This window comes from Trachypithecus francoisi, unplaced genomic scaffold, assembly GCF_009764315.1.
Source record: "Trachypithecus francoisi isolate TF-2019V2 unplaced genomic scaffold, Tfra_2.0 Lachesis_group9, whole genome shotgun sequence".
NCBI lineage: Eukaryota > Metazoa > Chordata > Mammalia > Primates > Cercopithecidae > Trachypithecus > Trachypithecus francoisi.
The window spans coordinates 1,250,638-1,278,564 of NW_022681474.1; the positions used below are offsets into that span (position 1 = coordinate 1,250,638).

Genomic DNA, 27,927 nt, shown 5'->3' on the forward strand with positions numbered 1-27,927 from the left:
AGACATCGACATCTGTGAGGGCCATTATTCTGTCTACCACAATTAGATCAGCACATCTCTTGGAAAGGAACTGTCTTTTTTTTTTTTTTGAGGCAGAGTCTCGCTCTGTCGCCCGGACTGGAGTGCAGTGGCCAGATCTCAGCTCACTGCAAGCTCCGCCTCCCGGGTTTACGCCATTCTCCTGCCTCAGCCTCCTGAGTAGCTGGGACTACAGGCGCCCGCCACCTTGCCCGGCTCGTTTTTGTATTTTTAGTAGAGATGGGGTTTCACCGTGTTAGCCAGGATGGTCTCGATCTCCTGACCTCATGATCCGCCCATCTCGGCCTCCCAAAGTGCTGGGATTACAGGCTTGAGCCACCGCGCCCGGCCAGAAGAGGAACTGTCTTTATTGGAGGAAATACATTGATGAGGTGCCAGGGTGGGCAACAGTCTGTGAACATTGGTGTTGGCCTAGGCCAGTGAGAACGCTAGGGATGGAGTCTTAAGCCAGCCAGTGATGGGCCTATTCAGTCCATACAGTTAAGAGAGATCAAGGATGAGTGACCAGGAAGCCAAGGGCAAGCGCCCCAGTAACAATCATGATTCCTGGCCCATTTCCAGACTTGAGCCAGGTTTTGGACCCAGAATGCATTGTGCAAGGAGAAATTGATTTGGTGGAAAATTACACGGTAAGTCTATCGTAAGAGGTAGGAAGAATTCCCAAGAGGTTCAGCGAAAACTAAGCAACTGAAAAAGTCATTGTTTCAGGAAGGACAAGCAGTAGGAAGGGAAATAATCAGTACACAGAATGAAAGGGTGGTGAGTCCTACTCAGGGCAGCACTCAGACCAGGGAAGAGATGTCCTCCTGCCCTGGGCTTTGTGTTTTAGGGGCCTGCATCTCACAGGGCAGCACTCAGACCAGGGAAGAGATGTCCTCCTGCCCTGGGCTTTGTGTTTTAGGGGCCTGCATCTCACAGGCACAGAGCCAGGTGTTTGTTCTTTTTGGTTTTGTAAGAACACTCTGGGATTGAGTAAGCGATCAAATGTGTTCAGGCGATCAAATGCGTGAACCAAACCGGCCCCTGGGCCAAAGAGAATGGGGCTGAGGCATGCACACGTTTGTGGAGAGAGGAGAGAACCACGACCTCCGTGCCAGGACACTGGAGGAAGAACAGAGTGACCACTGCAGATCACCCCAAATGGGTGTCAGGCAGGAGGGCTTCCCGATCAGGGTGCCTCCTCCCCTGCTGGGTAGTATGGTCCTGCAAAGGGCTTAGTAATTCCAGGGCTTCTCAGATGCTGGCAACATTTTACTTCCTGTGCTGATAGTTACACTGGCATGTTCCCACTGTGAAATTTGGTTGAGATGCATGCCCATTACCTGTGTAGATTCCCACAGGTATGCTATGCAAGAGTGTATACACATCCTTAGGAGAAAATGTCAGGGAATTTTACTTTGTTCTTAGGCTAGGAAAGGATTTCTTAAACAAGATATAAAAACACCATAAAAATAAATATTGATAAATTCACTATACTAGAAATGCTCCTGTTCATCAGAAAGATACCACAAAGAAAATTAAGTCAGCCAAAAACTGAGAGAAGCTATTGGCGATTCTTATATCCAGTGAAAATCAGTACCCAAATCTATAATCCGATAAAGATAGTATGCAGCATTCCTGTGATTCAATAGGGAAAATATAGATACACATTTACAGTAATAGATAAAAAGATATAAACCAATAGCTCCCAGTAGAGGAGAAATAAATGGCCAATAAAAATATGAAAGATGTTTCACTTTACTAGCTGTCAGAGACATGCAATTTGATCCAAGATTGTATTTCCGATGAATGAGTCTTAACACTCACTCAGCTGGCACCAGCAAAGCAGCTGCCGTGTGTTGGTGAGCTGGTGAAGCCCACGGAAACCGCTGCTGTGAGAGGGTGTTTGTCAGTATCTTGGGAGCATCTGGGGACTCCTGTGCAGCGTTGAATTCTCAAGTGCAACAGCCCCAAAATTCCCCCTTTGGACTCTTCAGTAGAGAAACAGATGGAGGCATGCGCCAGGACACAGGTGCCAAAATGTGCCCTGCAGGATCATGCATTTAAGCAAAAGCACTGGAAAGGCCAGGACAAGAGAAAGCACGAATACATCACAGTGAAGCCAAACAAGGAAGCAAATTACAACCTCGAATGAACAATAGTTGTTCGCAACAATGAGAAAAAGTCTCAGAAACAGCTATTTCCAGAAAAAAAAAGTGGGAGACCTCATACAGTATGGCACATTTTTACCAGGTTTATAAAGCCAAGAAAAACTAGATGGCACATTGCATGTGTGAATTATGAAATTCTAAAACAAGAAAAAAATTCCAGGAACGTCCCACAATCCAGGCTGGGGAGGGGGCAGGGAGGGGATGGTGGGGGTGTGCAGGGTGGGTGCTATGGCCGAACGTGTCCTCTGCTGTCATGCTGATTAAAGATAAACACAGCCCATCGCCACAGTGGTGAGGGCAGATTGTGATTAGTCATAGCTGTTGCAATGGAGAAGAGTCCAGCGTGACCTGACTCAGCTTGAATCTGCACAGCGGTGACTGGGGGGTTTTAAAGGGACAGGGAGGGGTGGGGGTCCGCTGGGGCTCAGGAGAGCCGGGGAGGTGAAAACTTAGAGTGGGAAGTGGGTGTGTCCACAGGAGACCTGTCTGTAATAGGTTTGTTGACTGCGGTTTTGGAAGTGAGGCCCTACCCCTGCAGAGGCTGGGGCATAGGGCCGTATTCTCAGGGGTTGCTGGAGCCAACAAGAGATCCTTTGGGCAGCTTAAGGTTTCTCAGGCAGGCATTTGGGGGGCTAGGTCACCCTAGGGATGCAGCCTGGAGTTCTTAGAAATGATGTTGGCGTCTGTTCAGTCCTTCGTGGGCCATGTTGAGGCCTGGTGGAGCAGAGGGCCTGGAGGAGCCTGGCTTGTGTGGAGTCAAGGGCAGACTCGATGTTCTAACCCCTGGCTCCTCAGAGTGTGACTATATTTGGAAATAGGGCTCCCTGTCCCCAGGAAGGCCAAGTCCTTGCCGCCATTGTGATTTCCTACAGTCCTGGAGCATCTGGCTGTCCTCACCCTCTGCTGGAATCTGTACATTATTGGTCCACCTTATCTGTCCATCTTACAATGAATGACATCTCCATACTCTGCCATGGCCTTGGGGTGGGTGCAGTGGACCTCACCATCCTGGGACTGGCTTGTCGTGTGGTTTGTTTGGCCAATGGGATGTCAGGTGGGAGGGAGCAGAGAGGCCCAACTGGAGAGTGGGATGGAACATGGTGAGGCCCGACTGGTCAAAGGGATGTTGGGGGGATGCCAGCAAGGTGGGCCCTGTATGTCCTCCCACAGCTACCCTCTTGTACCTTTGCATGTTCATGGGAGGCACATGGCGACCTGCTTGTCCCAGAAGAATGAGACACCCATAGAATAGATGTGAGCTGCATCTGTGGCCCAGAGCCAAGACTGACCAAGCCCAGCCAAGCCCAGCCAATCCCAGCCCACCTGCAGAGTGAGAGGTAAATGCTTGGCGTTCATGCTACTAATTTTGGGGTGGTTATGTAGAATTACATTGAGACTAGCCAACTGGAGTCATGTCACCCTCCACATAGCCTGCTGGGACAGTGTCTCAGATGACCCAAGGCCAACTCCCCAGAGGGTCCCCAAACTAGTCCCAGGCCAACATGTGCCTTCTTCCTGTAAACAGAGCCACTTCACTCACTCTCTGGTCCGTAACCTCTTTAAAAATTCCATCTAAGGGCCAGGCATGGTGGCTTACACCTGTAATCCCAGCACTTTGGGAGGCTGAGGTGTATGGATGGCTTGAGTTCAGGAGTTTGAGACCAGCCTGGCCAAGATAGTGAATCCCCATCTCTACTAAAAGTACTAAAAATTAGCTGGGTGTGGTGCCAGGCACCTGTAATCCCAGCTACTGCTGAGGCAGGAGAATCACTTGAACCTGGGAGGTGGAGGTTGCAGTGAGCTGAGATCGTGCCATTACACTCCAGCCCGGGCGACAATGTGAGACTCCATCTCAAAAAAAAAAAAAAAAAGCCGGGCGTGGTGGCTCAAGCCTGTAATCCCAGCACTTTGGGAGGCCAAGTGGGTGGATCATGAGGTCAGGAGATCGGGACCATCCTGGCTAACATGGTGAAACCACGTCTGTACTAAAAAAATACAAAAAAACTAGCCGGGCGAGGTGGCGGACACCTGTAGTCCCAGCTACTTGGGAGGCTGAGGCAGGAGAATGGCGTAAATCTGGGAAGCGGAACTTGCAGTGAGCCGAGATCCGGCCCCTGCACTCCAGCCTGGGCGACAGAGCGAGACTCCGTCTCAAAAAAACAAAACAAAACAAAACAAACAAGCAAAAAACAAAAAAATCCATCTAAGGTGTAATAGATGAGTTTTATATTATGTAAATTATGCCTCAATAGAGATGACAAAAGGAGGGGGGGGAACCCTTGGCCACAAGCCATTGTGAAGACAAAATGCCAAGATTTTTATTCAATGTACAGTAAATTTATACCATCCCACACTCCCCCTTTAGGATGAATCCCTCAGCCCCTGCATTCCCACAGCTGTCTGCAGTCCATTCTGCTCTCACCCCAGCCTTAGGGGAGCACGGCCTCTACACATTTGCCTGGACAATGGGGTGCACATTTTAGGTAAATAGAGTCAGGCAATATGTCGTCTTTTCATCTGGCTTTATGTAGAATAATTTTGAGGTCCATCCGTGTAGTAGAAGGCATTAGTATTTCATTCCTTTTTATTGCTGAATAGTATTCTATTGTATGGATATACTACTTGTTTATCTGTTCACCAGATGATGGACATTTGGACTGTCTACAGTTTGGGGCTATGAAATCATGCTGCTATGAATAATCATGCACCTATCTTTGAGGCATATATTTTATTTTTCTTGGGTAGATTCCTGGTAGTGAAATTACTGGGTCATATGGTAAGATTAGGCTTAAATTTAAAATAAATTAACTGTTTTCCAATGTGGCTGTATCATGGCCGGACGTGGTGGCTCAAGCCTGTAATCCCAGCACTTTGGGAGGCCGAGGTGGGCGGATCACCTGAAGTCAGGATTTCGAGACTAGCCTGGCAAACGTGGTGAAACCCGTCTCTACTAAAAGTACAAAGATTAGCTGAGTGTGATGACAAGCGCCTGTAATCCCAGCTACCTGGGAGGCTGAGGCAGGAGAATTGCTTTAACCCAGGACACGGAGGTTGCAGTGAACCAATATCACGCCACTGCACTCCAGCCTGGGGGAGAAGAGGGAAACTCCATTTCAAAACAAAACAAACCAAAAACAAATTAGCTGTGTAACTTTAGCAAAATATGAACTCCTGTTCTGCCACATCCAACCCTTGGTATTGTCTGTTTTTTTTTTTTTTTAAATTATGGCAATCCTAATAAGTGTGTAGTTGTATCTCATGGAGGTTTAAATTTTTATTTACTTCTTCAGAGGTAGCAACAGTAGGCAGGAAGAAGAAAAAATAAACTAAAAGCAATTTTAAAAATTTTATTTGCCCAGTGACTCATAATGTTTATCACATTTTACATGTGTATTAGCCATGTAGCCATTTGTATGTCTTATTTGGTGAAATGTTTTTTCTTTCCTTTTTTTTTTTCTTGAGACAAGGTCTCGCTCTGTTGCCCAGGCTGGAGTGCAGTGGCGCAATCTTGGCTCACTGCAACCTCCACCTCCCAGGTTCAAGCAATTCTCCTGCCTCAGCCTCCCAAGTAGCTGGGATTACAGGCACGCACCACCATGCCTGGTTAATTTGTGTATTTTTAGTAGAGACAGGTTTTCCTATGTTGGCCAGGCTGGTCTCGAACTCCTGACCTCAAGTGATCTGCCTGCCTTGGCCTCCCAAAGTGCTGGGATTATAAGCGTGAGCCACCAAACCTAGCTTTTCAAGTCTTTTACTTATCTTTTTATTAGGCTGTTTTCTTTCTCTCTCTCTCTCTTTTTTTTTTTTTTTTTGAGACATAGTCTCCCTCTGTCGCCCAGGCTGGAGTGCAGTGGCCGGATCTCAGCTCACTGCAACCTCTGCCTCCCGGGTTAAAGTGATTCTCCTGCCTCAGCCTCCCAAGTAGCTAGGACTACAGGCACCCGCCACCATGCCTGGCTAATTTTTGTATTTAAGTAGAGACTGGGTTTCACCATACTGGCCAGGCTGGTCTTGAACTCCTGACCTTGTGATCTGCCTGCTTTGGCCTCCCAAAGTGCTGGGATTGCAGGCGTAAGCCATTGCACCCAGCACCCCCCCCTTTTTTTTTTTTTTTTGAGACAGAGTCTTGCAGGCTGGAGTGCCTTGGTGTGATCTCACCTGACGGCAACCTTTGCCTCCTGGGTTCAAGCGATTCTCCTGCTTCAGCCTCCCGAGTAGCTGGAACTACAGATACATGCCACCACGCCCAGCTAATTTTTGTATTTTTAGCAGAGACGGGATTTTACCATGTTGGTCAGGATGGTCTTGATCTCCTGACCTTGTCATCTGCCTGCCTTGGCCTCATTTTTTAATTTTTTTAGACAGTGTCTCACTCTGTCATCCAGGCTGGAGTGCGCTGGTGCAATCCTGACTCACTGTAGCCTTGCCCTCCTGGGCTCAGGTGATCCTCTAACCTCAGCCTCCCAAACTACAGGCACATACCACCACACCATGCAAATTTTTAAAAATGTGTGTAGAGTTATCACTGTGTTGCCAGGCTGGTCTTGAACTCCTGAGCTCAAGCGTACTGCCTGGCCAAGAGTCCTATATGTTCTGGGTATAAGTCCTACACCAGAAATACGATTTCCAATCTTTCCCCTTGCCTGTTTTCTTAATTGTATATTTTTGAGCGCCAAAGTTTTTAACTTTAGTGAAGACCAGTGAATGAATTTTATGCCTGGTTCCTGCTTTTGGTGTCACATGTAATAATAACTCTTGGCCTCACTAGAGGTCATAGAGATTTTCCCCTGTGTTTTCTTCTAGAAATGTTACAGTGTTAGCTCCTACATTGAGGCCTCTGATTCAGTTGGAGTTATTTATGTAAGGGTCTAGGTTTATTGTTCTCATACAAATTTTCAGTTGTCTCAGTACCTTCAGTTTTCTTTGGGAAGGAGTTTTAAATTACAAATTCAGTTTCTTTTATAGATAATTATATTTTTCAAATACTTTCTCCATTTAGTTTCAGTTACAAATGTAAGGTACTGGTACAACATTTTCACAACATCTTAATCTTTTAAGTATCTTTTTTTTTTTTTTTTTTTTTTTTGAGACACAGTCTCACTCTGTTGCCAGGCTGGAGTGCAGTGGCGCGATCTTGGCTCACTGCAACCTCTGCCTCCCAGCCCAGGTTCGAGTGATTCTCCTAATTTTTGTAGTTTTATAGACGGGGTTTCATTATGTTGGCCAGGATGGTCTCAGTCTCTCGACCTCGTGATCCACCAGCCTTTGCCTCCCAATGCTAGGATTACAGGCATGAGCCCCTGCGCCCGGCCTCTTGTAGGTATCTTTAGGCTCTGTAGTGATTGCCTCTTCTTCCTTTCTCATATTCTCATTCCTCTTTCTCCTTATTCTGTAATCCCAAGGCATTATACATTTTAATGACTTTTTAAAGGATCAGTGGTTTGCTTTGTTGAGTTTCCTGATCTTTTAGACAGGATCTCACTCTGTTGCCCAAGCTGGAGTGCATTGGTCCGATCATGGTTCACTACAGCCTCAACCTCCCAGTCTCGAGGGATCCTCCTGCCTCAGCCTCCCGAGTAGCTGGGACTACAGGTGCATGCCACCATACGTGGCTAAATTTTTTTATCCTTATTTTTTGTAGAGGTTGGGTCTCACTGTGTTGCCTAGGCTGGTCTTAGACTTCTGGGCCCAAGCAATCCTCCCACCTCAGCCTCCCAAAGTGCTCGGGTGACAAGTGTGAGTCACCGTGCCTGGCCTTATTTTTTTTAACTTTTTAGAGCTCATCTTTACTCTCTTCTCCCATGAACATAACTTCCCATCTCTGCTACATTGGCTTATAATAGTGATTTTTAAGGTATGTAATTTATTTTTTACAATTTATTTTCTTTTTAATTGACAAATAAAAATGATATATACTTATGGCATGCAACAAGATGCTTCAGAATATGTATACATTGTGGAATGGTTTTTTTAGCTTCTTAAGACAGAACTTATTTTTTAACATCTCTTATTTTTCTCATATAGGCATTTAAAACTAGCTGCATCTCACACATTTTATTAGTTTGGTTTTTATAATCATTCCATTTAAATATTTTTTAATTTCTCGGTGATTCATTATTTGATGTGTTATTGTTTTAATTTCCAAATGTTGGACTATCTTTTATAATTGATGCTTAATTTCATTGTGTTCAGACACACGTTATATATTATTTCAATCCTTTGAGATTTATTGAAAATTTTGTTTCAGGATATGACTTATCCTGTTTAATATTTCTTGCACACTTAAAAATGATGTGTAATATGCAGTTATTGGTTATTGTGCTCTATAGATGTCGATTAGGCCAAGTTGCTTAAAAGTGTTGCCCAGACTTCTATATCCTTAGTCATTGTGTATGCGTGTGCTTGCTCTAACAATTCCTGAGATGCAAGAGTTAAACTGTGCTGCTGTGACTGTGGGTTTGTCTGGTTTTCTCTCTGGTTGTCAAATTTTGCTTTGTATAGTTTGAAATTTTCTTATTAGGCACATACATATTTGGGATTGTTAGGTATTGTTTTTTGTGCTATTTATTAATTTTACTTTAAGTTCTGGGATACATGTGCAGAACGTACAGGTTTGCTACATAGGTATACATGTGCCATGCTGGTTTCCTGCACCTATCAACCCATCATCTAGGTTTTAAGCACCACGTGCATTAGGTATTTGTCCTACTGCTCTCCCTCCCCAGCGCCCCACCGCCCGGCAGGCCCTGGTGTGTGACGTTCCCCTCCCTGTGTCCGTGTGATCTCATTGTTCAGCTCCCACTTATGAATGAGAACATGCGGTGTTTGGTTTTCTGTTCTTGTGTGAGTTTGCTGAGAATGATGGTTTCCAGCTGTATCCATGTCCCTGCAAAGGACAAGAACTTATTCTTTTTTTTTTTTTTTTGAGGTGGAGTTTCGCTCTTATTGCCCAGGCTGGAATACAATGGTGCGATCTTGGCTCACTGCAACTTCCGCCTCTTGGGTTCAAGTTATTCTCCTGCCTCAGCCTCTCAAGTATCTGGGATGATAGGCATGCACCACCGTGCCTGGCTAATTTTGTATTTTTAGTAGAGATGGGGTTTCTCCATATTGGTCAGGCTGGTCTTGAACTCCTGACCTCAGGTGATCCGCCTGCCTTGGCCTCCCAAGGTGCAGGGATTACAGGCGTGAGCCACTGCGCCTGGCCAAACTCATTCCTTTTTATGGCTGCATGTTAGGTATTCTTTTTTTTTTTTTTTTTTTTTTTGAGACGGAGTCTTGCTCTGTTGCCCTGGCTGGAGTGCAGTGGCGCGATCTCAGCTCACTGCAAGCTCTGCCTCCTCGGTTTACGCCATTCTCCTGCCTCAGCCTCCTGAGTAGCTGGGACTACAGGTGCCTGCCACCTTGCCTGGCTAGTTTTTTGTATTTTTTAGTAGAGACGGGGTTTCGCCGTGTTAGCCAGGATGGTCTCGATCTCCTGACCTTGTGATCCGCCCGTCTCGGCCTCCCAAAGTGCTGGGATTACAGGCTTGCGCCACCGCGCCCGGCCAGGTATTCTTAAAGAATTGATCCTTTTATCATTTGAAATGTTCCTTTTTATCTCTGAAGTCTACTTTATCTGATATAAATATAGCTACATCGCCTTTCTTATGATTACTATTTGCATGGTTTATCTTTTTTCCATCTTTTTACTTTTAAACTCTTTTTTAGTGTTTAAGTTATAGTTCATCTTTATATTTAAGATGCAGCTTTTAAAATCAGCATATATATATTAGGGTCTTGCATTTGTATCCAGGCCGATAGTCTGTATCTGCTAATTGAAGTGGGTTGTTCATTTACATTTACTGTAATGATTAGCTCTACCACTCTGCTCTTTATTTTCCTTGTGTCCCATGTGTTGTTTTCATCTTCTCCTGGTGATTTTAGTTTACATTGTATCTCCTCTCTTGGCTTGTTACCTGGGCCACTTTTTAAAGGCATTGCTGTGGATTGTGATAGCCACCTTCAGTCTATCACAGTCAAGCCTGAGCTGTCAAACACCACTTCCAGGGAATGTCAGACAAGCTGTGCAGTGTCATCATCTCTTTGCCCTTTGTAAATTATGCAGTTTTACGTCTGCACATGCTATCAGGCGGAGTGTTATTAGTTCTGCTATGAATGATGAATTGTCTTTCGACATGAGATTGATTTGCCCCTCCTCTATGTAGATATAAAAGGGCAGAGGGGCAGAGAAGGGCAGGGCCCACATAAGGTGGCACATCCAGGTTCTGGCTGACGGCTGACTCAGGCTGCTGCTTCATTGGTGCCCTGCTTGGCCACGTAGGATGCCTTCCCATGGGCAGGAGAGAGACTCTGCCTGGGAACTCTTGTGGGAAAGAGGAAGGAGAGGTGGCTTATCCTCCCAGCAGCGGTTTTCCATTGGCCAAAGTTCACTGCATGGGTCTTAAACAACCCCCACTTGAGCAGCCTTTAAGGAAGCCAGAGCCAACAACCCCCACTTGAGCAGCCTTTAAGGAAGCCAGAGCCAACAACCCCCACTTGAGCAGCCTTTAAGGAAGCCAGAGCCAGTATCTTCCACAGAGCTCATGAGGCCTCTTGACCTGGTCCTTGTCATCTCCTTAGCCTCATCTCTTTCCACTCCCTGCCTCAGTATCTCCAGCTTAATCAGCCTGGCCTTTCATTCATTCCTTTCTTCTAAAGCATCACATTCCTGCTCACCTCTTGGACTCTACCCATGTTCTGCCTGGAGGGCTGCTCTCCTGCTCCCCCTTGGCTGACGTCTGCCCATCTGTCAGGTGTCAGTTCTGCTGTGGCTGCCTTGAGGGGGTATCCCTCATGCTCCGTCGGGACTCGCGTCCACTCCTGCTCTTACAGCCCTCGGTGCATCCCCTCTTTGCCTGCTATCCACCGGGTGCCCGTCTCCCTCACTGAGAGGGGTGCACGCTGCATCTGGCCACTCACTGTGTCAGCCGGGCCCACTGCAGTGCCTGGCATGGAGCAGGTGCTTGACAAATGTCCGTCATGTGGCCTGTGTGGCAGGGTCCTTTTTAACCTTAGAGGCTGCCTGTGTGTGAATGGTAAACAGCTACGGTGTTTAATGTTGCTCTTCTCAAGGCCAGTGCTTGTTAGCTGCTGTAAGGGTAGGGTGTGTGACTTAACCCTCACCTGGCATGGTCTTAGGTTCTGTTTATAATTTGGTATCTTATTGCCACAAAGAGCCATTCTGTTTGTCTTATGGTCTCCAGCTTAACATTAATGCTGGTTGGTTGTTGTGTCTAAACCAGGGGGTATTAGGAGACCTGTCTGACCTCCCATCCCGCCATCATAGTCAGGAACTCAGGTTTTTTTATTTTTATTTATTTATTTTTTTGAGACAGAGTCTCACTCTGTTGCCCAGGCTGGAGTGTAGTGGTGTGATCTCGGCTCACTGCAATCTCCATCTCCCCGGTTCAAGTGATTCTCATGCGTCAGCCTCCTGGGTAGCTGGGATTACAGGTGTGTGCCACCACACCTGGCTAAGTTTTGTATTTTTAGTAGAGGTGGGGTTTTGCCATGTTGGCCAGGCTGTTCTCGAACTCCTGACCTCAAGTGAGCCGCCCACCTCGGCCTCCCAAAGTGTTGGGGCTACAGGCGTGAGCCACCACGCCTGGCCTGGAACTCAGTTTTAAGGTTTTTCTGGAGTTTCCTTGGCCAAGAGCGGGTCAGTCCCATTGGTTGGGGGATTATGGTTTTAATTTTAGTTTACATAGTGCAGCACTGAGCCACCAAGAAGTCTTGCCAGGCCTTGAAACTACATGGAACTTGCCCTGCTGGATTCGAACTTACTTGGGACCGATGACTCTATTTATTCCTTCCTATTTCTCCCTTTTGAAATGGGAATATATATCTTATGCCTATCTCATCACTGTACCTTGGAAGCATATTTTTCAGTTTCACAGTTGCACAGATAAAGAGGAATTTTGCCCAGAATGGATTGAACCGGAGTCTCACCCATGCCTGATTTAGACAATGAGTCTTGGGACTTTTGAGCTGAAAATATGCAGATGAGAGGCTGGGTACAGTGGCTCACACCTGTAATCCCAGCACTTTAGGAGGCTAAGTGGCGTGGATTGCTTGAGCCCAAGAGTTTGAGATCAGCCTGGGCCACAATGTGAAGTCCTTGTCTCTACCAAAAGTACAAAAAAATGAGCCAGGTGTGGGGTCATGGATCTATAGTCCCAGCTACTCAGGAGCCTGAGATGGAAGGATCGCTTGAGCCTGGGAGGTTGAGGCTGCAGTGAGCCATAATAGCGCCACCGCACTCCAGCCTAGGCAACACAGTGAGACTCTGTCTCAAAAAAAAAAAATCGGGAGCTGGGATTTTGGACTTAGAGTTGCTGCTGTAATGATTGGGACTTTGGGGCTGTAGGGTGCGGTGAATCCATGCTGCCCATGGATGTGGGTTAAATGGTGGCCCTTTGCCACCAAATACATGTCCGTGCAGGCCCTGTGAATGTGACCTTGTCTGGAAAGAGGATCTTTGCAGATGTAACTAAGTTAAGGATCTTAAGATGATATCATCCTGAAGTCAGGTGGGCCCTAAGTCCAATGACAAATGTCCTTAGAGAGGAAGGAAAGGGCGGAGCAGACAGATGAAAAGGCGACGTGATGGTGGTAGCAGGGGCTGGGGTGGTGGGTCCTTAAGCAGAGCTGAGTGGTGAACTCGTGCTCGGCCCCGGCGCACTGCAGTGAGGGCGAGGGCTCCTTCCTAGTGGCTGCAGCCCATCCTGCACATTCTCCGTCGCTGTGCTCCTTCGTGAGTCACCGGGTGGCCACATGACCTTTAGAATCAATACTGTCACCATAGCAACCAAGTGTCCCCACACGTGAGCTCCAAGGCCCTGGCCTTCCAGGAATCCTCAGTCCCACGTCCCTTCAGGGCTGAATCTGAGGGCGCCAGGGCTGGAACCATCTGTCTTCCATTTCCCGGGAGGGAGGCTGTCCGTGGATTCTCCGCATAGGTGGACACCAGCATCGGAGTCCCATGGGAGCCCATTTCCTGTTTTGGGGGTCAGTTCTGAGATGTGTTTTCCAGCAGGAAACAGCACACAGGAATTGTGTGATCTGAGTTTTAATAAAAGGGCTCTTAACAAAGGCGTGGGCAGAGCCACGGGTTAATTTCAGAATGATGACAGAAGATGAAGCACACATCTCGGTGTGACCGAGCTGTGTGCCAGTTATGTGGCAGTGGAGGACCCATGTCCAAGGCATGTCCCTCAGGAGGCGTGGCTTTATGGATGTATTATAGACAAATGCACATAAAACCTGGTGTCAGGGACTGCACCTTGTCCCCCAAACCACCCTCAGCCCTTTGGCACATGCCGCGACCACACACTTGCTGTCCTTCAGGACCTTCCTGTCCTCCCGCACGAGCCTGTTTCTGCCTTAGGGCCAGTGTCCTCCTGCAGCACGGACCCTCCTGTCCTCCCGCACAAGCCTGTTTCTACTTTAGGGCCAGTGTCCTCCTGCAGCATGGACCCTCCTGTCCTCCCGCACAAGCCTGTTTCTACCTTAGGGCCAGTGTCCTCCTGCAGCACGGACCCTCCTGTCCTCCCGCACGAGCCTGTTTCTACCTTAGGGCCAGCTCCTGCTGTGGGAACCCAGACTCTTGGCCTCCCTTGGGCTACTTGTTCATGCTCTGGCCTCAGCATCAAGGCCACCTCCTCAGAGACTCGTGCCAGACCACCCAAGCTAAAGTAGTCCCAAGATCATGCACGTTCTGCCCAGCCACGTGCCATCCTGTGCGCTCCTGCGTGCTAGACGTCAGTGCACTGAATGCATTTATCTGTCACACTGTTACTCGGTCTTCTGTCACTGAAAGGGGCAGACATGGTTGCTGCCCTAATGAAGTTGATGTTTGCAGGCAGCATGGGCACACGGGGGCTCAGGAATTCTCCACTGGCCTCACTGCCCCTTTCCATCCACAGCTGGCTCTGTCCCCGCCTCAGTCCCTCCCAGGGTCCCCCCAGAACTTCAGAGCTACCTCCCGTGAGGCACCAGGGGTTGGCATGCTCTTGGGTGCAGCAACTCCTGACTCCTCCTGTCTCATGCCTGCACTGTGTACCTCTTAATGCTCAGTCTTGTGCTTGTCTGGACCCTGAGCCATGGCTGGGCAGGGGGTCACCTGGACAGTGCAAGAGTTGTGCCCTGAGCCCACAGGCCCCTGCAGGGCTGATCTGCACTGGCTAAATCTTAGGACCCAGCATTCTTTTGGGAACTTCTGTTTCCCTACAGATCCTGTTTCCTGACTGAGGGGCAGGTGCCTGGCTTGGTGTTTGAGACTCACAGCAGGGTTGGGGTTGGAGGGTCTCCTAGTTAAGTGTGCAGATGTCCCCATCAACCCCCTCTGCACCCCCTGCACTCTTCTTCTGCAGGGTTTGGTGTCCCTGGGTCAAGAGCCCCTTTGGACCCTCAGTCCAGAGGACTGTCCATCCCTAGCTGCCCGGGTTGGGGAGGCGTCCTGGGCTCTGGCTGTATTCACATTCTCCTGCCTTTTGGGGTCCTGGTTACCTGCAGGTCCTCAGCCTCTCTAACTTCAGAGTCACCTTTCTACCCGCTGTCTGAAGTCCATTAACATGCTTTGCTTTCTCCTGTTCCCTATTTGGTGGTGGTGGGGACGTTATACCTTTTATTCCTTTTCTGCCACTTTTGGGGGTCAGAGGGAGAGGAGGAGAGGATGTATGTTCAGAGGCTGTGTGTTTTGGGAGGAGCCCTGGGGAGTCTGATGTGTGCGCCGGGTGCACAGGGTTCCAGGCACTGCCCTGCCTCGGTGCCTCTCCTTCCAAACGCTCCTTCACCACTCCTGCCGGGATGGGTACCGAGGGCTTCCTCTGGAGGCAGGTGCTGAACCCGCTGCCTCTGTGTGCCTGTTGGAGAATGGCAACTTTGAGGGAGAGCAGAGGACAGAGCTTTGCGGCTGCAGCAGCTAGGAACTGGGCTTTGTGCACTGGAAGTTTAGTTAGAGACCGATGCGTCTGTACTAACCAGGCAGGGAGACGTGCGGTGGCTGGTGGGTCAGGTAACCTAGGTTGTGCTTCCATAAAACTACCCTCTAAATCTCAGTAGTGAAATGCGTGCCACGTGTCCTAAGCAGGTGCATGTCCAGGCGGGTGCATGTCTCAGGCGGTGCATGTCCAGGCGGTGCATGTCCAGGTGGGTCCATGTCCAGGCGGGTGCATGTCTCAGGTGGTGCATGTCCAGGCGGGTCCATGTCCAGGCGGGTGCATGTCTCAGGCGGTGCATGTCCAGGCGGGTGCATGTCCAGGCGGGTGCATGTCCAGGCGGGTCCATGTCCAGGCGGGTGCATGTCTCAGGCGGTGCATGTCCAGGCGGGTCCATGTCCAGGCGGGTGCATGTCTCAGGCGGTGCATGTCCAGGCGGGTCCATGTCCAGGCGGGTGCATGTCCAGGCGGGTGCATGTCTCAGGCAGTGCATGTCCAGGCGGGCGCACGTCCTAGGTGAATGAGCAGCGATTCCATTCCTTGCAGTCCCCAAGGGATTCCCCAAGCCACGCAGACTTCCTGTGCTCACATTTCATGCATCAGGCGGTTAGAGCGGGCAGCCACCCTGAATGTCACAGGCCGCGGGGAGGCAGGCTGAAGGACAGGAGAGACAGTTCTGCCGGTGGGAGGGGCGGGGGCGGGAGACATCGGCCTTGGAGCCAGGTGGGGGATCCTCTTATCCTCCCGGCGGGCAGCAGGAAATCCCATGGGGATTTCACCGGGGAGGAAGGGACCCGTCTTTGTGGCCTGGCTAAAGGGCAGAATCTAAGGAGGTAAAGGCTTCCTAAAGTCAAACAGCCCGGTAGCAAAAACCGATTTTTCAGTGACAAGCGCCAGGGTCAGGCGGCGAGGCTCCATGCAGAGCCGCGCCTTCTCCAGGGCACTCAAAGGCGCCCGGCGCTTTCCGCGCAGGGTCGGAGGTGTCCGGAGGTCAAGCTGCGCCCCAGGCCTCCGAAATACGCCGAGTGCCGAGGCCCCTGTCGCATCTGGACAAGGGGACCCTGGGCGACTGAGGCACGCGGTCTCAGGCCGGACAGGGGTCGCGAGGACTGGACGGGGGTGCCCGAGAGCGCGGCCGCAAGTGCTCAGGGCTCAGCGCCCACTCGGGCGCCCGCGTGTGCGCGCTCGCAGCCAGGCCCGCCCCGCCCCACCCTCTGGCGCAGCGCTCGGGCGCAGCCTGCAGCCTCTTGACCGTGAGTCCGGCCCTGCCCGGCCGATTTCCGCCGCCGGCATCCCTGGCCTGCAGCCCGACCTCACCCTGCGCAAAGTAGAAGGCTGGAGTTTAGGTCTCCCCGCACTGGGCGGCGGAAGCCCGCGCGCCGGCTCTTTTCACGAAGGAGGCAGGGGGAGGGAGGCACGCGGAGACCGCGAGAAGGTCCAGCCGACGTGCCGGGCAGAGCCGTCCCCGTGCCAGGGACGCCGACCTCCGGGGCCCCAGGATACCCGTGGGGACGCTCCCTGCCTCCCTCACTGTCGTCCCCGTGTCCCGGCGAACCACAACCCCCATTCCTAGACTGGTGGCAGCCACCCAGTCCCGAGCGACTCTCCAGGCACTAGCCCCGCCCCTCCCACCCGGCTCGGCCCCGCCCCTCCCACCCGGCTCGGCCCCGCCCCTCCCACCCGCTCGGCCCCGCCCATATCCCCTTCCCGGAGCTCCGCCCCTGCCACGCCCCGGCGCTCAGCTCCGCCCCTCCCCCGCCCTGGCGTTCGGCCCCGCCCCCGTCCTTTCCAGAAGCCCCGCCCCAGCCCCGCCCCCAGCGCTCGCAGTCTACTGGGCAGGTTCTGCCGCCCAGGAGAGCTCCCGGCGGGCGCTGCCGGCCCCGAGCGTTCCTGCCGCCGCCACTCCCGGCCCTGAGGGCCAGCTATGCCCCGGGCTCCGGCTGCGGCGCGCACCCAGGCCCGGCGATGAGGAGTGGCGCCGAGCGCAGGGGCAGCAGCGCCGCGGCGCCCCTGGGCTCGCCGCCCCCCGGCCGTGCGCGCCCCGCCGGCTCCGAAGCACCCTCGGCCCTGCAGCCGCCCGCTGCCGGCCAGCCCCGGGCCCGGGACTCGGGCGATGTCCGCGCGCAGCCGCGCCCCCTGTTTCCTTGGAGCAAGTGGAAGAAGAGGATGGGCTCGTCCATGTCGGCGGCCACCGCGCGGAGGCCGGTGTTTGACGACAAGGAGGACGGTGAGTGCGGGCGTGGGGGCCGCGCGCTCTCGCGGGGTCGGGCGGGGCGGGGTGGCTTTTTCCTGCTGGGGTTCCCCTGGTGGACGGCGTCCCGGGGCGCCCTGGCTTCCGGAGAAGCTCGCGCCGGGCGGTTGTGGCCCCACGCGGGTCCGGGGCGCCCGCCCAAGTCCTCCGTTTCCAGTGGCGGCGCCGTGCGAGGAGCAGGCTGGGCCCGGGCCCTCGGGGCGAGGGTCTCCCCGGCTGTGGCGGCTTCCAGCTTGCGAGCGCCTCCGCCCACCGCCCGTGGCAGCCCGGCTTTCCGCTTTCCGTGATCCGCTGGGGCCCACGTGCGGGCTCGTTTGTACTTTGCAGTTAGGCAGGCGCTCACCTGTGCTGCGGAGTCCGAGTGAGGCTCCCGCCCCACAGGTGGCGGGGCCTGGCCGCTCAGAGGCTCAGTCTCCTTGGTGACCGCGCCGTGTCCATCCTCTGCTCACCCATGTGCGCTGGAGGCAGGGCCAAGCCGTTGTGCAAAGACCTGCCCTCCCAGGAACGAGTGCACTGTTCAGTCCTGCAGATAGAGCTGCCAGCCCCGGGGACTGGTGTCTCCTGAGTGACTGTGCAGCGGTGGGCGCCGTAGAAAGCAGAGAAGGCAGGTGAGATGACATGGGACAGGCCTGCAGGGACACCTCCTGGGGTGCCAAGGGACCCCGGGGACCCCCGACTTAGCACCTGCAGGGAGGTGCGGTGCCGCGTCTGCCTGTGGGCACTGTAATACAGTCACAAGCAAACTTATAGCTGTTTTACAGATACCATGCAGATCATTTAAAATGGTACATTGATGACACATTTCATGTTTTTTGACATTTTCTTGAAATACTTGAAATGTGCATGTTTCATTTGTAGACAGCTGCAGAGGTATGATGGATCCTTTACAATCTTAGAGCACAGCGCTCAGGAGCCCAGGCTATTTACTTGCGATAAATAATTTAAGCATTATGGGAAATTACAATAATACGACCTCAGGCCAGCGTTGGTGAGTGTGGGGCCGTGCACCGGCATTCCTCCCGGAGACAGCACTAGGGATTTCTGTTGTGCTGCCCTGAAGGAGGGCTGAAGGCCCAGCCACACCAGGCCCCGCACTCCAGGGTGGCCCGTCACTGTGTCCTGAACTTTGGGATGGCAGAACTTTGGGATGGTGAATGTTTGATAAATGTTTTTGTTTTTAACATAACTATTCAAAGTAAAGAAAGCCCAGAGTGAACTAGGAGCTGATCAGGAGACAGATTTGCATCTAGTTTCTGGCTGCAGGATGAGAGAACGTCTGAGAAACGCATGTGGTTCAGCACTGGCTGGTGTCAGCCAAGAGCTGGCTGCTCTTCTGGGTCTCCGCACCATGCTCTCCGGGGGTGGGAATGGAGACAGTGGTGTGGCACCGGGCTGCCTTCAGCTTTGTAAGGTAGACTTTCCTGCGTGTTCGCCGTGTGTTATGTCACAGAATTCAAGGATCGCTAGAAAGGCAAAAAGAGCAAGCACAGAGTCTGTCTGTGGGGCTCATGGTCTGACTTGGGAATTTTTCACACCGCTGGCGTCAGCGTATTTGCCTGTAGTAGGACGGCAGAGATCTTGGCGGATGGTGTCCCACGGACGCCGCCGACTCCTTATGGCATGGCGTGCAGCCGCATCCCCAAACTGAGCACCCACCGGGACTTAGCTGGGCTTTGTGTGGTGAAATGAGGGGGGCAAAACTGGGCCCTGGTCCAAATAGCAGAAGACATTCTCTGGGCGGTGACCACTTCCCTCCCCTTCTTTCTGTCACTGGCAGGGCACAGACAACTTGGGAGTCATAGCACAGTGTTCGCAGAAGAATGTTGTGCCCTTCTGAGTGTGAACGCTGGGGAATCAGTTTGGAAGGAGAAAGGAGAGTCTTTTAGGAAGGGACTGTGGCCCCTAAGTCCCACCCCTTTCAGGTTGGTGCAGTCATTTCCCTGGTACTTTCTCGGCCCCGCAGCAGCACTGGCTTAAGGAGGCCCTCGTGCTGTGTTGATGTCTCGAGTTTACTGAATCTGCATGGTTGCTATGGCAATGCGAGACCTTCTGATGAATTTTTTATACTAAAACACCCAATTAATATATCAAATTTAGTATGCAGAGAAAAGGAAAAAAGAAAGTAAGAGTGCTGTTTAACAAAGTGCCAGGTAAATTTCAACTGATAGGCATATTTGTGACATATAAGATTGTAAATGTCCTCTGTTCCTTTTAATCCTTGTGGACTCCAGAACCATTTTCCTGATTTGGCAGGTATTTGGTGCGTGTACAGAATTCTCTGCATGTCTTTGTCGTGCCAGAATTGGGGGCCTCCAGTTTTTCTTCCCCTCAGCCCTTCACGTCCTCCCATTCTAGCCCTTCTCTGACTTTGGTGAAAAATTTATTTTGGGGGTTGAACTTGGTTAGGGAGTATTTCTGCTGCTGCTTTGCACCAGAGCTGCAAGGTGTTGAACGAGCCTCTTCATTCCTCTCTGTCTGGGTGTCCTGGTGATACCAAGTGAACCTGAGAGGAGGCTCCGGCACCTTCCCACTGAGCAGCTGTGCGACCTGGGGGGCACTCGCCTGTCTCAGGGGGTCACAGCATTGTGTTTCTAGCCTGACGTGGCATTAGCCCACCAGCAGGAAGCAGCCCCTCACTGAGGGGGTTTGCCTTCATCTGTGGAAGGCTGGAGTGGACAGGCCCTCACAGGCTGTGGACAGCCTGCCCTGGGTGCCAGGCCGGGCAGGAAGTGAGGCGGGACCAGGGTGCTGGGCCAGGCAGGCAGTGAGGCGGGACCAGGGTGCTGGGCCAGGCAGGCAGTGAGGTGGGACCAGGGTGCCAGCCCGGGCATGTAGTGAGGCAGGACCAGGGGCTCCCAGACTCCTCAAGTCATCTCTTAAAATTAGAAACACCTTTGTTTTTTCCTAATTATAAAAGCATTAAAATGTATGCATTTAGAACCATTCTATACTTTATGCCATGATATCTGTAACTTTGGCATTGAGATCACAGTGTCACCTCCCAGCCTTTTTCTGGGAATACAGTCCCAGGTACAGCCGTGGAGAAACATTCTCTCTTTGTTAGCAGAAGTGGGATCCTGCTCTGCACGCCAGTTTGCTGTAATATGCTTGTTGATTCAGCAATATGTCGCCAGCCTCTTACAGACCTGAGGCATCATTTGTTGGCTGAATTTACAACAGTTCTCAGCCCCAGGCTGTATACTAGAGTCATTCACTGGGCACTCTTAAAAAATGCAGATGCTCAAGCCCCACACCTGAGAACTGCGGGTGAACTGGTGGGGGGACGGGGGCGGGGGCTTGGTGGGTTGGGGGTGGGGCTCAGGCTTGTCTTTAAGTCTCTCTTGAGTTTTACCAGCAGTCGGGGCTGAGAGTACTGACTCTGCAGTGCTCCTCTGAGCAGCTGTGACGTTCTCTGCTTACCTAGTTTTCTGTCACAGGACAGTGAGGTGTTTCTGTTTTATAAATATCATAAACGATGTATTGATGAACATCATTGCAGATTTGTTTTTGTGCACTTAGCATTGTTTCCCTAGGATACATTGTTAGGAATGACATTGCTCAGGCAAAGGGGTCCATGTGAAATACCTTAACACGTGTGGCTGCTCACTTGGTCCCTCCGTGACCGTTGTTTGTGAGTCCTGCTGTCATGGGGTGACCAGGCAGAGGGGAAGCAGGGAGACTGACAAGACAGGGAGGCAAGAGCGAGTGCAGCGGGCGGCAGGAGGCACCCGGAGGGGAGAGAACCAGGAGACCTGCTCCCAGTGGAGCCGGTGGGAAGGGAAAACCCATTTTCACTTGCTCCAGAAGCGGAGGGTTTGATCGCCTTTTCCTCTGAATCCTCTTCAGCTTTGGGTATCAGCAGTGTGTGTATGTTTTGCCAGTCTGAAAGATTAAAAGATGACACTCATGCTTTGAGTTTATTTGATTACCAATGAGGTTAATCATCTTTTTACCTTAAATGTTTAGAGCATTCAGCTCCTAACACATTTCATGTGTTTCCACTCTTTTTGAATTGCCTGCCCGTGCTTGTGAGCAGCGTGTGTCCTGTGTCCTGTGGGATGGCAGCTGCAGGTTCCTCTTGCCCTTCCTGGTAGACAGGCTGAGCCTTCAGCAGCTTCCCTCCCACGTTCCTTGTTTATCTTTTAATGTTGCTACTCGGCTTTTTTCTCTATGGATGTGTTTAATTTGTGTGTGGTCAGACTCATTGTCTGCCTTTGTGGCTGCATCCGGCCTTGCTGTTATGTGACAGACGTCCTTCCCAGCATAGTTAATAATAATTTAATTCATAAACCTGCATCTGTACTTTCTTCTAGTGCTTCTGTGGTTTCACTTTTTGTGTTGGAAATTGCAGCCCGTAGGGAGGATAACTTGACCGAGAGTGAGAAGGCTCTCTCCTTGTGTTAGTTCTCCACTTTTCCAGGGTGAGTGTGGCTAGGATGTTTCCCTGTGTAGAGGTCTGAGGCCTCCGAGCAGGCTGTGTCCTTGCTGCTCCTGGCCTTTGGGACTGCTTGCTTGTTGGTGTTGGACTGAGTGTGGCCGTTTCCACACTGGGTGCTGCCGGACGGTGTGAAGGAACGCTCCACTTTTACAACATTCGCCTTGAGTGTGGCCAAGACTTTGCCAGCTCTTGCACATGACTTCACTTCGCTAAATTCTCCTTAGTTCTTTTAGCTTTGAAGTTCATTTTGTTGGCTTTCTGGGTGGTCGGTCACATTGCCTGGGAGTGACTCCAGTGGCCCTGTGATGGCTTTTTGCCTCAGTCTTTCTTTGTGGTGTTGCCGGAGCTCATGGAGCAGAGACGAGAGAAGGTCCTGAGCCCAGGGGGGAGCTGCTGAGGGCTGGGGACTGCTCCTCCCACACCGTCGGTGTGGACGGGTCATCCTTCCAGCGTCAGCTTAGCCCTAGTGTGGAAGGACTTCCCAGTCAGGGTGGACTCACATTTTGGAGGGTGCCCTTTTCCTTGCCTCCTGACCCTGTGAGGCAGGGGTCGGGGGTGGGGGTGTGGCTCTCGGTGTGGCCCAGACACCCGTGCCCCACAGTGCAGGGGCTTGGTGGTCAGGAGCCTGGTGGCTGCAGAGGCCCCTGGTCTGGGGTGTGGACTGAGGAGGAGGCCTGTGGTCCTGGCCTCCTGCCGGGTGCCCCCTCACGTGCTTGCTCCTGGCTTCCCCCGTTCTGGGCCCAGCACCAGCTCTCCTGGGGCCCTTGGGGCAGCTGTGCAGCTTGATGCCTTTTCTCCTTCCCAGCTGTGAGGCTGCTCTAGCGTGGACTGGGGACCTCCTGTCACACTTTTTATGTAACAAATGTCAGCTCTGCGCGCCTATCCATCTGGTTGTGCGTTTTACAAGGCTAAAAATAAGCCGGCTTTTCTTTTAAAACTTGAACCACCCAGCTTTCCAGTTGAGAAGTAATGCAAGGATGCATTGGAGGTGATTTTGTTGAGGGATTGATTGTCTCTGTGGTTGAAGCCCAGAGAGACTCCAAGGTGATCTGAGGAAGGCAAAGTCACAGATACGTGTTTCTTCCACACGGAGCCGGGACCGCTCAGAGCAGCCTTCCTGCCTGTCCTGGACCCCCAGTCACCCAGGGCTTGTGAAAATGCCGCAGATCCAGCTGGCCTGGGGAGGGGCCAAGAGCCCACATTTCCAGCCTCCCCCAGGCAGTGCTGGTGCTGCTGGCCCGCGGACATACTTTGAGTGCGAGAGCTTAGTGAGTATACAGCTGGTGCATCATGGTGAGCGAGGGCAGGAAACCCGTAGGGTGCTGGTCCCTTGGCCCGGGCTCCTGATTGGCCCAGAGCGGGGATCTCTAACCCCCTTTACCACCGGATTGCCAGTTATCAGAGGGCGCCTCGCCGTGTGGACTCTCTTTTAATCTGCTTCTCCTCCTCCTGTTCCTGTGGGTCCTCTCGAAGGCCCAGCCTTCTCCACACGTGGCTGACGTGCAGCTGATGGTTCACATCCTGCAGTGTCACCCAGCCCAGCAGCCCGCACCGTTTCCTTTACACTGGGATGCGGCATCACTCTTCTGACCCGGATCTGAGGCAGGGTAGTCTGGTGTGTCCACTGGCGGGCTCCTGGGGGGTGTGGCCCCGCGCTTTTGGGCAAAGCATCCTGTGTCCCCGAGCCAACTGCGGGGCCTTGTCTTCCCCGGGGCCCCCCACACCTAACAGGTGCTCCCTGCTATGTCAGGCAGGACCCTCCTAGGGAGGAACCCGGGTTCTGGGCCAGGCCCTGCCGGACCACTCAGAGCAGCTTCCCAGCCTTACTCTTGAGCCCCTCAGCTCTTACATCAAGTAAGCGCCTGTGCCCTGTGGCTCTGACCCTGTCTTTTCCTGGTTGGGAGGCTCAGAGCTGAATCTGGGCTCATATTCGTGGAGGACCAGGCCTTCTACTTGGTGTCATTTCCCGTCCCAGCCAGATTTTCCTCCTCACCTAAAAAGCTCCGTTGAGCTGTGTGTTTCTCTGAACCTCCCTCCCTCTGCTGTCTGGGTATAACTGGAGATAAAAATAAAGCTCTGTGAACCACCATTTCTCCTGCTGCTGCTGACTAATACTTGGGCACGTGGCTAGACCTTGGTCTTCTCAGCCACCCTCCGTGAGCAGGATGCCGCCTTGTTCAGCTCTGGCTGTCAGTGGGGGTGAGTGGCCTCCCGGAGTGGCGTCTCTGTGCCTGGAGCACTTCCTGAAATGTCTCCTGCCTGTCCGGGCATGGGCAAATGCCAGGCCCCTCCCCTCTCCCAATATATAGGCAGACCAACCTGCTGATTGATGATAAAGATCAGAACTTGAGACAATTTGGGGGGAAGCTATAAGCAATACAATTATTATTATTTTTATGGCACACCTGCTTCATCAGAAAACAGTTTCCTCATTGATTTGAAATCTATTGTTTTAAAAATCAAGGCTGCTGCAGAGATCAGCATGACTGGGCAGGAGTGCAGATGAAGGTGCTTGCCTTGGCCTAGCTTTGCCCCCCCAAGATTCTATCCAGCCCATCTCACCCCACTTCTCCACCTGTGAGGAGGGAGCCCCAGGGTCTCTGCTGCGCTTCCTCCTGGGCTCCGGCCCTGCCCATCCTGTGGAAACCCAGCTCGATGTTATTTAAGTTCTGAAGCCAAGGAGATGGTGTAGGTGGGAGTCAGTGTCGCCCCCAATTTATTAAAAATAGGAACTGAGCACATTCCGTTTCTCACAGTGTTTTAGAAAGTTGACTTTGCAAAGGTTTCTCCTCTTTTGAATTCACATCATGACTCTCCGTCCTCCGAACGCAGAAGGCAGAAAGTGTGACAGAGCAGGAGAGAGCCGCCTCAGTGTTTGGAATGTCTGCGGGAGTCTAGCACAGGCGTTGCGCACATTCTGGGGCCTTGGCAAGGATGACATTTGTCTTGTTTTGCCCATGATGCTGGGATGTGAGCAGGAGTCTGCAGGGGTTTTGGTGCCGCCTTCTCCATGCACCTCTGCCTCTCCCTGTGCCAGCACCCTGGGTCCCGTCCTCAGTTACTTTGTGACATCTGACCTCAGAGCCTCTGTTCACCACCGGAAAGCTGTTCCTGGAGGCTCTTGTGCCCAATAACAGGGCTCAGGGTCCTGGCACCGCATTTCTTAAACGGGGTCCTGTTTGTGCCCAGGGGACGCATTGTTCCAGTTTTCTATTGCTGCTAATAAACTACCCCACACTAGTGACTTGTCAGCCTCTTTGTGGTTTCTCACGATGCTGTGGGCTGGGAATTCGGACGGGGCCTAGTGGGGATGGGTCGCTCTGCTTTGCATGATGTCTGTGGGACCAGAATGTCCACGGTGGCTCCCTCATCCACGTATGTGGTGCCTCGGCCAGAATGACTCAGAGAGCTGTGGGCTAGTGGAAACCTCCCCAGGGGTCTTGTCCCGGGGTCTCGGTTCGCTGTTGGCTGATGGATCAGCTGTCTGTGCTGCTGGGTCTTGTCCCGGGGTCTTAGTTCTGCTGGTAGATGAGCTATCCATGTTGCTTGACAAATTTCCTCAAAGCCTAGTGACCCCCAGTGAGCTCTGTCTTTCAGTTTCTGAGTTGGTGATCAGGAGTGGCTTAGCTGGTGAGTCCTCTTGCTGTCTCTTATGAGGCTGCGGTGAAGATAGCAACTGGGGCTGCTGTCACCTGAGGGTTTGACTGGGACTGGAGCGACCACTTTCAGGCCAGCTTCCCCATGTGGCTCGTGGATGGAGGCCTCTGTTCCTTGCTGAGGGAGCCTCCCCACACACTGCCTGGGTGACCCCACACACGGCACTCAGCTTCTTCCCCCGTGACCCTACACACTGCACTCAGCTCCCCAGTGACCCCACCCACGGCGCTCAGCTCCCCGGTGACCCCACACACTGCGCTCAATTCCCCACTGACCCCACACACGGCGCTCCACTCCCCAGTGACCCCACACACGGCGCTCAACTCTCCAGTGACCCCACACACGGCGCTCAACTCTCCAGTGACCCCACACACGGCGCTCCACTCCCCACTGACCCCACACACGGCGCTCAACTCCCAGTGACCCCACAGACGGTGCTCAACTCCCAGTGACCCCACCACACGGTGCTCAATTCCCAGTGACCCCACACATGGCGCTCAACTCCCTAGTGACCCCACACACGGCGCTCAACTCCCTAGTGACCCCACACACGGCACTCAGCTTCTTCCCCCGTGACCCCACACACGGCGCTCAGCTCCCCGGTGACCCCACACACTGCGCTCCACTCCCCAGTGACCCCACACACGGCGCTCCACTCCCCACTGACCCCACACACGGTACTCAATTCCCCACTGACCCCACACACTGCACTCAATTCCCCGGTGACCCTGCACATGGCGCTCCACTCCGTCCCTCCCCAGCAAGCTGAGCAGGAGGGTGAAGCCGCAGCGAGGATCTGAGCCCCAGGCTCCTTGCACTGCGTTCTGTTAGGAGCAAGTCACCAAGTCCAGCTCATCCTCAGGGGAGGGGAGCTGGACCCCACTTCGGAAGGGGCTGCCATAGGACCCGTGGACGCATCTCACACCACCACAGCTGTCCTCAGAGTCTCGGCTTCTTCTGCCCGCTGGGCCCCTCATTGGGGCAGCAGGAATTCCTGACGGGCCCCAGGGCGCCCACAGACGCAGAGTAGAAGATGCCTGCTTGAGGCTTAGGCCTGGGCTGGCACCATGTCACTTTGACCCCCTTCTGCTGGGTGGAGCCAGTCACAGGCCCAGCTCAGGTTCAGGGGAGGGACCACACAGGACGAAGTGTCTGCGTCTGGGGGTGGGCTAGGGCTGCTGCGTTTCAGCAGGGCTGTTGGGAAGAGCTGGACATGGAGCTGGGAGAGCAGGGATGAGTTGGAAGCGTGACCTTTGGGGAGTCGTGCCGCTGCCTGCCACCTGCCGGCATCACAGGAGTTCTGTCTCAGCCGCCTCTAACCCCAGTTTAGCCAAGTGGCCAAGCACTCTCCAGTGTACCCAGGTCGCTGCTGCAAAGCCCCGAGACCCCAGGAAACACAAAGCATCTTCTGAGCTTTGAAACTGAAAGATCTTGGAGGGGAGGCTGTTTGTACTTGAGAACAAACAAACAGGAAGTTGGAGTGGAGTTAACATCCTCCTGAGTTTGGAAAATAAAGCCCCAGGGGCCAGGCCGGTGTGCACCTGCTCCTGGCCGTGGGTTGGGCTCCTGACTATGGGGGCTTTGCTGGGGAGTCTTGGAGCTCTGGCTCAGGGCTTCCTGCACTGCCCCTGAAGGACACACCTGTGACTGTGCCGGGGTCTTTGTTTTTTTTGCCCCCAATTCTGTTTCCTTTTTCTTGTAAACATCAGTCATCTTGTGTTTCTGAAGTGGCGTTTTATCTCCAAAGGCAGAAAAGATAATCTGTAAAGTTAGCACATGACTGAAAGAGGGAAAAAGATGAAATAGGAAGAAAGATACAAAGGAAAAGGGGAGGAAAAAAATCTGTTCTGAAGAAAGGGTTGGACCCTGGGACCCCAGCCCCAGAGCGTGTGGCCCAGCTAGTACCGGGGCTGGCGTGGCCCCTGGTGGGGCTGGGAACTGTAGGTGACAATTGGAAAACCCAGGGTGGGCTAACCATTAACAGCCACAGCAGGCCCTTCGGTGGATCTTCAGGGTCTGCTGGCAGCAGGGGTGGAGGCATGGGTAGGGTGGCAGTGAGGGCTGGCTGCCCTGGACACACTGGGGATGGTCACAGAGGAGGGGCCGGGGCGGGTCCTGCAGAGGGTGCGGGGTGGGGGCCCAGCAGGAGGGGAGTCCTCTGTCATTGGGTCTTGGTGCCCCTTCCCCAGAGCCACAGCAGCCAGAGGCACAGGAAGTAAGCTGTGACCGTCACCTGCCCAGAAGCTGCACCTGCTTGGGCACCACAAGGAAACAAAAGGTGAAAGGGGTGGTGAGTGGTGGGAGAGGACACTGGGCAGAGCCGTGCCCAGGCCTTGGCCTCTGTCTGCGGCGACGTCTGCCTCCTTGTCTTTGGGCTGCCTCTCCTTCCCTGCACCCCCTGCCGTGGCCTCC

At 52.7% G+C, this 27,927-nt stretch overlaps 1 protein-coding gene across 2 annotated transcripts in view; it reads left to right on the top strand.

The window, feature by feature from the left end:
• The first annotated feature begins 16,977 nt into the window (after positions 1-16,977).
• Positions 16,978-27,927, top strand: part of LOC117082790 (serine/threonine-protein kinase 32C) — a 102,072-nt gene continuing 91,122 nt past the window's right edge. The window contains exon 1 of one of the 2 annotated variants that reach the window (XM_033209787.1): positions 16,978-17,396. In XM_033209787.1, coding sequence (XP_033065678.1) covers positions 17,135-17,396 — 262 coding nt within the window. In that variant the 5' untranslated portion in view covers positions 16,978-17,134. The remainder of the gene's footprint in view (positions 17,397-27,927) is intronic. The other variant, XM_033209788.1, reaches the window with a different exon arrangement.